Source organism: Cygnus olor, chromosome 15 (assembly GCF_009769625.2).
Source record: "Cygnus olor isolate bCygOlo1 chromosome 15, bCygOlo1.pri.v2, whole genome shotgun sequence".
In the NCBI taxonomy this organism is placed as follows: Eukaryota; Metazoa; Chordata; class Aves; order Anseriformes; family Anatidae; genus Cygnus; species Cygnus olor.
The window spans coordinates 14338051-14350765 of NC_049183.1; the positions used below are offsets into that span (position 1 = coordinate 14338051).

At 45.9% G+C, this 12715-nt stretch overlaps 2 protein-coding genes across 2 annotated transcripts; one reads left to right on the top strand and one right to left on the bottom strand.

Annotated features, from left to right (window-relative positions):
- The first annotated feature begins 16 nt into the window (after positions 1 to 16).
- CPSF4 (cleavage and polyadenylation specific factor 4) lies at positions 17 to 7961 on the top strand. Its single transcript, XM_040575317.1, has 8 exons — positions 17 to 288; positions 1411 to 1461; positions 1967 to 2119; positions 2910 to 3005; positions 3158 to 3251; positions 3718 to 3790; positions 4681 to 4773; positions 6439 to 7961. The coding sequence occupies exons 1-8, from the start codon at positions 186 to 188 to the stop codon at positions 6505 to 6507; spliced, it is 732 nt and encodes a 243-aa protein (XP_040431251.1). The 5' UTR covers positions 17 to 185; the 3' UTR covers positions 6508 to 7961.
- A 755-nt stretch (positions 7962 to 8716) lies between these two features.
- On the bottom strand, positions 8717 to 10459 carry ATP5MF (ATP synthase membrane subunit f). The gene is made up of 4 exons (XM_040575321.1): positions 10303 to 10459; positions 10095 to 10202; positions 9260 to 9376; positions 8717 to 8888 (listed from the first exon to the last, which is right to left on the bottom strand). The coding sequence occupies exons 1-4, from the start codon at positions 10316 to 10318 to the stop codon at positions 8860 to 8862; spliced, it is 270 nt and encodes an 89-aa protein (XP_040431255.1). The 5' UTR covers positions 10319 to 10459; the 3' UTR covers positions 8717 to 8859.
- Positions 10460 to 12715: the final 2256 nt, after the last annotated feature.

Sequence of the window (12715 nt, forward strand, 5' to 3'; positions counted from 1 at the left end):
CGGCTCCCGGCATCCCGCAGGCGGGCGGCGCGGCGCGGAGCGGCGCTGCCGCCGCCTCCCCGTCAGCCGAGGCGCTGCCGAAGCGGAGCAGGCTGGGCCGGGCCAGGCCGGGCCGGGCCTGGCCGCAGCCGGCCCCCACCATTCCCCCCCTTCCCTCCCGGTGCCGTCGCCCCCCGGCTGCCACCATGCAGGAGCTCATCGCCAGCGTGGATCACATCAAGTTCGACCTGGAGCTGGCCGTGGAGCAGCAGCTGGGGGCGCAGCCGCTGCCTTTTCCCGGCATGGACAGTGCGTGTGGGCGCGGGGGGGCTTCCCTTCCCTTCCCTTCCCTTCCCTTCCCTTCCCTTCCCTTCCCTTCCCTTCCCTTCCCTTCCCTTCCCTTCCCTTCCCTTCCCTTCCCTTCCCTTCCCTTCCCTTCCCTTCCCTTCCCTTCCCTTCCCTTCCCTTCCCTTCCCTTCCCTTCCCTTCCCTTCCCTTCCCTTCCCTTCCCTTCCCTTCCCTTCCCTTCCCTTCCCTTCCCTTCCCTTCCCTTCCCTTCCCTTCCCTTCCCTTCCCTTCCCTTCCCTTCCCTTCCCTTCCCTTCCCTCTTTGCTGTGGGCTCTTGGGGTAGCTGAGCCCCTCTCTCAGCTCTTGCCCCTGCTTCCACCCCGCTCCTGCTTTCCTAGGCAGATTTCTCTGTGAGGCCGCATTTTGGTCTCAGACCAGGTGTTTTTCCCGTTCTCCCTTCTGAAAGCTTTAGTTTGTACCACACCGGCCTAGAAAATGGAAGTTGAGTCTTTAACGTGAATAAAGATCACTTTCCTGCACCCTCTATTTCATTCCCTTTTGATAGCTGAGGTGTTTTGGTGGCAGGGAAACTTCAACTCTAGGTGCATTCACGGCCTGGTCTCAAAATGCTCTCCTGCAGTCTGATAGCCTGGCACAAGCAGCCTATGGAGACGGGACTTGGACATTTGCTGAAGATTTCCGGCTAGGCTAATACCCGTGTTTTAATTCTCTTGAATGCTGTGATTCCTGCTGCTCACGATCAGCAAGGGACAACACAGCGATGACTGTTTCAGGCCATTCTGGTCAAATAATACAAGACCATAGTTGCCAGGACTGTGAACGCAAGTTTCACTGCAGTGACTGACTTAACAGCAGAGGCAAAACCTAAATCTCTGAAAGTCCAGACACGCACCACTAACCTAACGCAAGTTCCCCTGCTGCATATTTACCAAGGAGAATAGAGATATTTGTGAAGGCCAGACCTGAACAAGGTGTTCATGTAGGAGAGAGTAAATTCACCAAACCGAAATGTTGCTTTTCTTTTGGAATTGAGGACCAGATTGCTTCTTGGGAAAGGAAATGTTTTGAAAGTTGCTACAAAAGTTCATTGCAATTAATTATATTTCTTTGTTTTCTCCACAGAATCAGGTGCAGCTGTCTGTGAATTTTTTTTAAAAGCGGCCTGTGGAAAAGGCAAGTAGTGTGTCCAATATTGTCAAACACATATGAAGGGTAAGAAAATTAGATTTGCTAGCACTAGCTAACGGCGATTGAGCATAAAAATGAAGGATATTGGATAAACTCCAGCAACTGTGAAGTGGTGGTTTGTTTGTTTTGGAGTTTGGGTTTTAGTTTTTGGAAACTGGGAGGTGAATGAGAAAGTCTACCAGTACGGGAAGGCCTGAATTTACCACAAGCAGACCTGTGTTGTTGTGTCTGTATTAGTAGCTGTGGCTTGTGATTGTCAGCTTTAATAGCTGGATACTACACTGCTCAGTTCCTTAGAGGGTAAAATAGGACTTGTTTGGAAGTCCCTGTTTTGTCATTGCCATTAAACGCTAAAGTCATAAACAAAAGCAAAGTCTTCTGAAACCCCTCTTGCAGAGGCGAGTGAAGCGGTGTTGTTGCTGTGTGCCTGCTTGTGCTGCAGATTTTAATTTTTCTTCTTTTTCCTTCTGCTCATCCCATTCTTCTGCAGGAGGCATGTGCCCATTCAGACACATCAGCGGGGAAAAGACAGTTGTTTGCAAACACTGGCTACGAGGACTGTGCAAAAAAGGAGACCAGTGCGAGTTTCTGCATGAGTACGACATGACCAAGATGCCTGAGTGTTACTTCTACTCCAAATTTGGTAAGGGGCATTGTAGCTCCTACTTAGCATTCCTTGTAAGTGTGGGAGTCTGATGAAGAGGATCCTGGTACATCCCTCTCATACTGTGCAGAGCATTGCAGTTCTTCTGAGTTTGCTGATACTGTTAGGTTGTAGCTTCTCAGATCTGGTTAGCGCTTCATCTTATACCCCTAAGTCTGCCATGCGTTGTAGATGTCTTCTCTCTCAAGAGCTTGTCCCTTGGGGGAAGAGGGGGGAAGTTCAAAGTTGTTACTGGGTTTTATACTTTATTTTCTGTTTTGGTTATGAGTTGAGGAGGCTGAGCAGGTGGTCTTTGCATGACTCTTGTTTTGGGGAGTTGATGAGCAGCAGAGGGCATGGGGGTGCAAAACTTTTATGCACTTGCTTTCCAGCTCTGGAGATCTGGACATAATGAGGCAACTTGCTGTCAGAAACTTACAGTCTTGTAGGTTTCCTTGGATTGTGAGGTTAGTGCGCAATTTGTAGTTTCTCCACACTTTTGGTGCACTAAATGTTTGGTTTTTGTTATCATGACTGCTCTTTCCAATTCAGTTTCTGCATTGTTTTTAAAAGCACACATAAATAATCCAGTCTGGTAGAACTTGGCTCACCGGGGGTGAGTGCTTGGCGTTCATCCCCTAGGTTAAGGCAGGCAGTAAGACTGTTGTGCCTGAACGTGTAAATGTCGGTAACAGCTTTGTGGGAGCTACACGATCCAGGTAATGCTTTAGGAGTGGTTTGATCTTGAACTTGTACAACTGACTAAGAAGTGTGTTTGCCTTTGGTACAGGGGAATGCAGTAACAAAGAATGTCCATTCTTGCACATCGACCCGGAATCTAAGATCAAAGACTGTCCCTGGTATGACAGAGGCTTCTGTAAACATGGTATGTATGTTGTATAGTTGCTGCTTCTGTGGCTATAAATCAAGGGTAGGGTGCTGCCGTTCTTTCTTTGCATGATCTGCTTGTGTACCTGCTGCTCGTGAGTGCTGTTGTGCATATTTATGATACGTGAACCATTGAGCTTTGTGTTGCAGGTCCCCTCTGCAGACACCGACACACTCGAAGAGTCATTTGTGTGAATTACCTAGTAGGATTCTGTCCAGAGGGACCTACCTGTAAATTCATGCAGTGAGTATGTTTCCAGGCTTGTCCTGTAATCTCGTTTCCTCCGTAATCTGATACATGTCAAATGAGGGTGTTCTAGTGCTTCCCAATGGTTTTGGAAAGTTGGCCAACGTTTAGTTTGTTGTACTGTGTATTTTCACTTTGAGGGTGTGGGGCAGGGGCTCCTCAGGGAGTTACCAGTAAGCCTCTGGAGTGGTGCTCGGATGCCATCAGTGCGGTGAAATTTCATGGGTTTAGATTCCGGAAGACTTCACAGCTAGAGGGAGATGCTGCGTACTGGTTTAGCATTTTAGTGTACATAAGTACTGAGCATCAAAATGCGAAGAGAAGTGGGGAGTGGAGGCCTGTTTCCCATGAACCTAAGTTAATTAGCTGAATGTTTGTTTTCTTGTTTTGTGTTCTTTGAGCTGATGGTAAAACGTTGGCATATGATTTGAGAATCATTTTTTTTTGTTTTGGTCTAAACCAGCCCTCGGTTTGAACTGCCTATGGGAACCACAGAGCAACCACCACTGCCTCAGCCGACACAAACACAGCAAAAGGTACACAGTTTCCCTGCCTCCCCTACATACCCACTCTCAAAGCATTTCCCACACTGCTTTAGAAGAGGTTATGGTCTCTAGTGGCCAAAACAGGATACCTGGACTCCTGGATCTGACTTGCTTGGAAAACCATAGAGAAACGCTCACTAAATGAGGGAAAACCTCGCCTATTTTATTTACAGTGGTGTGTGATATATGTTTCTTAATAAGGACTTGGAGAAAAATCCTAATGAACCACGAAGCACTGCCCCTTCTCTACCTTCCTCCCAGCCCTCTAATGTCTGCCATCTGATCATGACAGATTCTGCTGCTTTTGTCCTGGGACCATGGCGTTTTGCTTTGTTCTGTTTCTCCTCTCAACTTGGCCAACTTCCTCAGTCGTTGTTACCGTTCTTCAGTTCAGAGGCCAGCAGTGGCAGTTAGGGGACAGCCTGGAAGCAGGGGAAGTGCTACACAAGAATTAAGCAGCTAGCGGCCCTGAGTGCCATTATAGTCATGAAGGTCCTAAGGTTGCTCCAACTTTACATGAAAATCTAGTCACAGAACACTCCTGCATTACCTAGAAGCACATCATATGCGGTTGTGCAGCACTCTGCCAGTTTTTGGAATCTGCATGACACCTCTCAGTGATGGCAATGATATTTTAGCAGCCTAAACCAACTCTAAATTTGCTTTTCAGAGAAAAGCAGGATTGCTGGGCTTTGTAAGCCTCAGTTTTTGATTTCTTCTCTCTGGTGCTCCAGCTGGCAGATCACCCACACATAGATTTGGAAGAAAATTGATCATTCGATATGTGGGGTGTTCTTTTTTTCTTCTTAACAAAATAACAACCGTAAAGGTCATCATGCCTGATGCACTTAACGAGTCAGAACTCTTCTCCCAACCAACAGAGGACGCCCCAAGTCATCGGAGTCATGCAGTCTCAAAATAACAACACTGGGAACAGAGGACCCCGGCCGTTGGAGCAAGTAACCTGTTACAAGGTAATTCAGAAGGGAGGCACGAGGAGGGAGATCGGGGGTACTACATTTGAGAAGTACAGAGCACATGTCGTCTGGACTGCCTCATGCTGCTTTGCTACTGGTTGCTTGTCACGGGCGAAGAAATGGAGTGGTGTGGTTGTGGTGTTGGTCCTGCGAACGGTTTTTTCACAGTGAATCGTGCCCTGCTCATTAGACATTGCACTTTAGCAAGTGGATATAGCTGTGGGAATTATTATTGAGTTCTTAAGCGTAGAGACTGCTGGTTTGCCAGCTCAGGGGCTTGCTGTGACCAGTTAAGACTGTAGTAGGGCAGACTTGGGTTTGTCTGCTAATAGACAGGAACCCTACCACAATGATGGTTAAAGGAGACTATCAAACTGTATGTTTCCAAATAAGGATTAATATTAGTTTTATCTCCTGAGTTAATTTGCTTACACCCAAAGACTGTGGAGTGACTGGTGTGGAAGGTCCTTGTGAGTAACAGAAATTGAATATTTCAATTTCAGATAGGAACAGAAATTTCTGTTCTGTTTCAGACTGTTCAGTATTTCAGCTGCAATTTCAGCAAGCCCTCCCTGTCAAACCAAGAAGTAAACTACTCGCCTTGATTTCTCATTCAGGATCATGGGAAAAACTTTGACACAATTGGGTTTCCATCTCTGCTCATTGTTGCCCAAAAGCCACAACCCTAGCCACTAGAAAAGAGTTTAAAAACAAAAAACAACAACTTTATTTCCCATCATCTTTCACAGTTATAATATTGTACATGCCAACTTCGTGTCTCAAGTGCTTGTCTGGGTAGAAGTTACTGTGACCAGGCAAGGGTATTTAAGAAGCTGAATCAATTTCACTGAAAATGTTTAGTAGCTGTTTATTCAGTTCCAAAACAAAGTTTTAGTAAATGCTGACAACATAAACCCACTCCACTGAAGGCATCTTGTGACAGTGACAGCCTCAGAGACGTGAGCTCCTATAACTGGAACTAGCAAAATGTTACAGTGAGTGAGAAAGCACAGAATTTTCATCTTGCCTTTCCCATTTTTTTTTGCAACTGCAGGTTTCAAAAGTCACATCTCTGCCCGAGGCTACCTTATTGTACTTCATCTCCCGTAAATGAGCAGTATAGAGCTAGGATTTAAGGAAGCGAGTAAATTACGTATGTGGAGAATGCTGTAATATCAGATACTGACTTTTCTATCTGAGTTTGAATAGCCCTAAGGTGCAAAGTCATCAATCTTACTCAGATGCGCTTTTCTGTCTAATCTGGGATAGCTGATCAGCAGAGCCCCCAGTATATCTCTGCATCAAGAGTTCTTATCAAGTGGAGTGGTCTTGGAAGCCTCAAATATTGAAATTCTCCTTGTGTGTTACAGCCCTGTGCTCTTTGCAGTTGTGCGCTGAGATCCGCCTCCTTTGCAGTGTGTTATGATAACGTGGGGCCAGGTTGATCCCAGCGCAGGAGCAGCTTTTGCTCCGAGGAGTGGGAATAGCCCTTAAGTCGTGGTGACCCCTGTGACACCAAGTTTTGCTTCACCTCTGAACCTGCATCTTCCATACCTGGAAAAAGTTTTGGAACTGAACAGTTGCTGGTTACATTATTAAATGCAGCAGGAGGAAGAAGCTGTAACTCTGTACTAACTTACCTCTCTCTTTCTTTTTTTTTAGTGTGGTGAAAAAGGTCATTATGCCAACAGATGCACCAAAGGACATCTGGCCTTTCTCAGTGGACAGTGAAAGAGCAGAAAGAAGAGCGCAAGGGAGCTATTAACACTGAGAAAAGGTTTCTGCCTAGCACTATTTCTTGAACTATCAGGTTGTTTTTTTTAATGCCATTACTGAAAGAACTGGTCAGAGGCTGGTTGCTGCTAAGCAAGATTTTTGTAATTGTCCACAACTTTTTTTATGTTTTAACCTTTTTAAAATAGATTTTGGCCTCCGTCTACATCCATTGAGCCCTGCTGAAAAGTAGATCTAAAAGCAAATAGATATGCAAACCCCTCACCGGTGCAGCGTTCAACGTAAACTCATCTTACTCCAGTGTTTCTTTAAAGTGTTTTCCTTCTGCCACTTCTCTTTGGAGAACCTGCAGCGTTTCGCCCCTCCCTGTGGAAGCAGGAAGACTGACTGGGAAAATTAATACTTGAAATGCCTTCCCTTCAGTGAGGAAGTAGGAATTCTGCTGTCCTGTAGCTCTTAAAAAGCAAAGTCGTGGTCCTAGATCCAGATAAACCTGTCCTGGTGGCTGACTTAAGGCCTCACATACACCAGGCTGCAAAACTCTCGTCCACTTACTTTGTTTCTATGTTTCTTGCTATTCTGAAGGTTAGAAATTAATCTTCTGGGTGAAAACAAATTGGGGGATAATAAATTGGCATCTCTGTGGTTAGCCAAACAATGAGGAGCAATGATTTTAGGAATTTCACATCTGTGCTCATTTTCCATTTGCAAAGCAAGTAGGAAATGAACACAGCTTAAAGCGTAGGAATAGGAGAGCCTTTTCTCAGCACCCGTCATTCAGCTCACACTGAGCAGGTATTTCCGTAGCCTGGAGAAGACCCAAGTGGAGCTCTATACTTATGGAACACTGCAGTTAGAAGTGGTAGAACATTCTTCTGAGAAACTCCAAGCCAAAACCCATTCATTTTGTGAAAGAGTATTTCAAAAGGGCCAATGATAAAATGTGAATTAAAAAAAAAAAAAAAAAAAAAAAAATGAAAAACTTGCACCTACAATATGAGCCTTATTGAGTCTAACCCCTCTCTTATTTGCTGGCTGCCTTTATACTTTGTTTTTATTGAAATGTACTGATGGAAAAAGCTATGATTTTTTCTTTTAAACAGAGTAACATGATTATATAAGAGAGGTGACCAGAGCCTATGTTGGTTTGAATGACAGCTGTTGTTTTATTGTGGATATTAAGTCAGTCAAAATACAAGTTTCAAGACTAAGTGACTATGGTATGACAGACCATTAAACAGTTTTTATAACATCGTGTGCCCCTAGATGCTGAGTAGTAGCCACACTGAGATGTGTTACCTGTATGTATGAAAAGGAACAAGCCCTTGAGTGTCTAGCTCCCTTTCCCATCTAGTCCAGAGAAGTTTAAGGTCTTCGCTCCCTGAACTGCTGTTTTTTGAAACTGAAAGCCTTCCTGTTACCGATAAAGCTTGAGAGATTCTTTGTATCCCTTAACAAGTGGTTTTCATTCTTGCTCCTACTGAGAAGCATACTGCAGGTCCTAGTTGCAACACCCAGGTGCAGTCGCAAGCTTCAGCAGGTAGTGCTGTAGCAATAGGATGCCCTTGCTTGAAGTGCACGAGGAAGCTAATCAACTGGGACAAACACACAAAAATTTAAAATCGCATTTGTACACGTACTCTCACCCCTGCCTTTAAGTCAATAAGCAAAGATTTTCCTTTTTTTTTCATGGACTTTCATTATATTAATGGTCTTTGAGGCTTATACCCATTCAGAATAACCTTCCAGCTTCTCTTAGTAACGAAAGTAGCTGGAGTTTTGACAGGTTAACAGAGGTAACAAAGCTAAAACTGATTTCAGAAAGCGCTCTGCAGTGGAAAAATTGTTCTAATACCTCCAGTCCCAAATGACAGCCGGACTGTGAATCAGAAATACACAGCCACAACAAGAAGTCTCTTAAAGCTCAGATATTCTTCTTTCAAAATAAAATATCATATCCTTTTAGCTAGCTGTCCAGTCAGTAACACTTAGGTCATTAGAAGTAAAAAAGTATTGGATTGTTTCTTATCACATAGTTAAATATGAATCAATACCAATCGGTTGTAGTAATTTCCCCAGCTCATCATGCAGCCTGGATAGCAGACCCTTTTCCAGCCATCTCTGAACTTGTCCTCAAGGGACGTAAAGCTGAGAAGACAAACCCACACAGTACAATTAACAAGCGAGTTATGAGAGCCTCAGCTCAGTGGGTGTAAAGTGTACGCACTTTATTATTGGTCATAATAGTACAGAATTTATTATGAACAGTTCTGATGTCTCCTGTCGGGTAACTGTTCCAGTAGCCGAGTCTATTCAGGAGCTGCACCTTCACTTTCTGAAATTTGTGCGTCAGTGATACTTCCTGCGACGGTCGTGCTCTGTATCGATGTAAAACAAGTTAATTTTACTGAAGTCATGAGAAAAATAATACTGAAGTTACAGGAAAGAAAGCACTCTACAAGAAATTTAAGTGCAGTTTCTAAGCAACATCAGGTCAGACAGACAACAAGATTTATACTTTCTTCATCACACGAAAATATTGGCTATTTGATAATCTATTAAAAGTTATTCAGGTGCTCTAGAGCTAAACAAGTTTTGCCTGCCCACAGACAGTCTCAGATTGAAGTGGCAATGGTTAGCATAGCCTTTCACTTAATTTCTAAAAGCACTAACGGGTTTACTGTTTTAATTGCCCCAGGCAGTCTTCCAGGCTGCACTGCGCACACTCAGCCGTACTGCGTTTACTTACTCAAGTGACTGTAGCTCCACATGTAGCTGATGACAACGTATCCAGCAAGCACCATGCTGATACCACCAAGGCCCCCTTTCTTCACATTGATATATTTATTGTAATACCTCTCATACCCTGTGTAGGAGAAAAGCGATTTTCATAGCAGCCAGAGGAGCTGTATATTTTTCTGTGTCAGAAAGAAGCACGCTGGATTCACAGGGCTTCAGGAAAGTGTTTCTGATGGAACATGCAAAGGTTTCGGAATCAAGTCAGAGAAAAGGCAGCTGGTGTGTTCGTTAAGCAAAGTTAACATAAAGCTATTTATCATTTTCCCCAAAACATTACTATGACTTAATAAGCTCAAGCTGCTTAGGAATTAATTCACGCTTTAATACTAACATATATGCAGTACGTGGATGCTTTAATACTTATATATGCAGTACATAGATACTTGCATTTGATATTTTTAAGTCTGCCTAAATGGCATATCTGCATCTATAGCAAAGGCGTTGGTCAAAATTTTTGCTAAATGATCCATAAGAGCCCTGTGTCCCTACTTATCTTCAGAGAATAAGGTGACTTTATTTCCTCTTTATGGAAGAAGGGTCACTGAAAACAAACCTCTGGCACACAAAGCCCAGGCGAGAAGCAGATTTACCAAAGGCCAAACGCGGCACTACGTGAGGCGAGGTTTCAAGAACACACAAATTGTGGTGAAGCAGCCCTTGCAGCCTGTCACCGCGACGTTTATGCACACATAAATGGCGTTTATACACTCATAAACGGTATTTATACACTCATAAATGACGTTTATACACATCGCCACCAGCGCGGCCCCCCGGACCCCCCTCACCTCTGCGCAGGGCCCCCCCGATGCCGCCGGGGGTGAAGTCCCTCATGGCCAGCCAGGTGGGCAGCTGGCCCAGCTTCACGTCCAGTAGCTTCATGTCCTTGAGGGGCACTGCGGGACAGGGACAGAGACAGAGACAGAGACAGAGCGCGGTCAGGGGGCGAGGGGCCGGGCGGGGGCCGCGGTCACCTTGGCGGCTCGGGGTACTCACCCGGCACCGGCGCCATCTTGTCGCTGCGGCGGGGCGAGGCGGGAAGGGGCCGCTGAGGCTCACGGGAAGAAGGTCGGGAGGGAAGCGGGGGAGAGGCGCCGCCATCTTGGGTGTGTCGCGGCCCCCGCCGCCTCCCTCAGGCGGTGTCGCGTCGCGACCGAGCCCGTTGTCGCCGTGTCGCCTCCTGAGGGCCGGAGCGTGGCCACCAAGGCGGGCTGCGGCGCTGCCTCGCTTGCCACGGGCACGGGGCTGAGGCCTGTCAGTGTGGGGCCCAGAGCTGCAGCCCTAATGCTGTACACGCTTATTCATAGATAGCACACACCAGGGTGTAAACTTAAAATACATTGCGTACAGATATACAAATATATACACATACACACACGTACAAATATATCCTATTTGAGACAATACATTGCAGTGTAGGTTGCGAGGGGTCACTGGGGTAAGCAGCCCTCTCTTGCGGTCTCGTCAGGTGGAGGAGGAACTTCAGCCCCTATTTTCCACAGGTTTTAGGTGGAAACACAACGGTTTAGGTGCCACAACGGTCGCACGCTCCCATTTCAGCGCCCACGAAGGGTCCTTCTTCCTCTGGAGGGGTGTCACAGACCAAAGGGGAGGCCATGGAAGGAGACCCACCGAGATGGAGCGCTGCAGGCAGCCGAGCAGCAGGGCGTGCGGGAGAAGCCACCTCCTGCCTCCCCGCAGAGGTCAGGGGGCACCAGGATCCCCTTCATGCCGCCCACCTGCCCTCTTCTGGGGGCTCTGGTGCTCGCAGACCCCCGGGGGGCCGAGGCACACCTGCGGAGCCGGCCGGGGGTGGGCTCCAGCAGGTGTCACTGGCACGCAGCACAATGCCTCTGCTGAGGGAGGCTGCGAGCTGGCCTGACCTCTAGAGGCTTTAAATCGCATCTTTGTTCATAAAACAGTGTCAGGTTTTGCCGTTCGTTGTGCTGGATCCGAAAAGCAAAGTGATACAGCAGTAAACGGGGAGCAGCCACCCACCACTGTATCTGGCGGGTCAACCTTCTAGATATTAAATCTCTGTCCCGCGGGGGACTGTTAGAATGGATCGGAGATTATAAAGACTAAATTAAGGACGCTGAAGGGGGCCTGCGGGGCTCCTACATAAACACCGAGCTATCAGTCTCTGAAGCTTTTACTTCCCTTAGGTCACAGAGTCCTATTCCACATGCTTTCCTCCTGCCATTGCAGGATTCTTGCATTTAATCTGTAGGGTTTGTGTTACCTGGTATTAAATGAGTTGTGGCATGGGATCTCTGTTGTTTCTACATAGATGGTACTCTATTATGCGTCTTACTCCGAGGCTGGTCTAGATGTCCAGCTTGTATTTTGATCCTTTATCTTACTGAAATCAATTTATTTGCATGAATACTGCTCTCCTGTGACATAAAAATAGAATCAGAAGGAGTAGATTACTGCCTGCTATTTTTCTTTTACTTATTAACAGAAAGTAGGATTAGGAGAATACAGTGTGCCTGGTCACTTAAAGAAAGGGTTCTGAATTTAGTTACTGTTAAATGAGTTAAAAATCCCTTTATTAAATTATTCTTTATTTTATTATTGCACTTTACCAGTAACTGTCGTTTTATTGCAGAAGTGTCCCCTCGTGAACTACTGTGTGGCCTTTTTACAGTACTTGCATACAAGCATGCTTCAGACTTGCTTCCCTCATTCTTGCAAGGCAACCTATTGTTGTAAATAGGATTACTCATGCAAGGCAGATTAATTCACCTACAGGAAAAAAGCCAATGGCAGGTGCTTCGTTTTAAGGAGTTCCCTGCAGAGTGGAAGAGCACACAGAGTTGTTCAAACTGCTTATAGCAAGGCCTGGGGAAGTGTGATTTGTTACGGTAGGAAAGGAAGGCCATAAAAAGGATACAACTCCAAAGCAATTAGGGACAGCAGTGTCCTAAACCTTGGCCTGAACTGCCCACTCTGGTCAACAAAGGGAGACATCATTCTCTTTAGGCCATTTTAGTCCCAAACCAAGCAGTAAGAGTTAAATGGTATAGATATGTGGGAGGCCTTGCAGCATGTTTCCTCCCTTTGACCTGTGCTGCTGGCCAAAATTCAAGGTATTGTTGGTTGATCCAGATTGGAGGAGGAGAAGTGATGAAGAAAGGTATTTCTGATGTATCTCTGTTTACTTACAAGAATGCTCACAGCCCTCCTTTCCTGAACAGAGAAGAAATCACACAGTTGAAAGCTAGTTTCCTTGCTCCACACCTGTTCCAGGCAGCATCATGACCCCATAGCCCTCTGTTCCTTGTATTCAGTCCAGGTTTTGTATCAGTGATTATTCAGGCTGTTTGGAGTTTCCGTTCCCTGACTGTTTCAGCATGCTCTCTTTCTGTCTCCTCCTCCACCTGAACCATATTGTCCATCCACACAA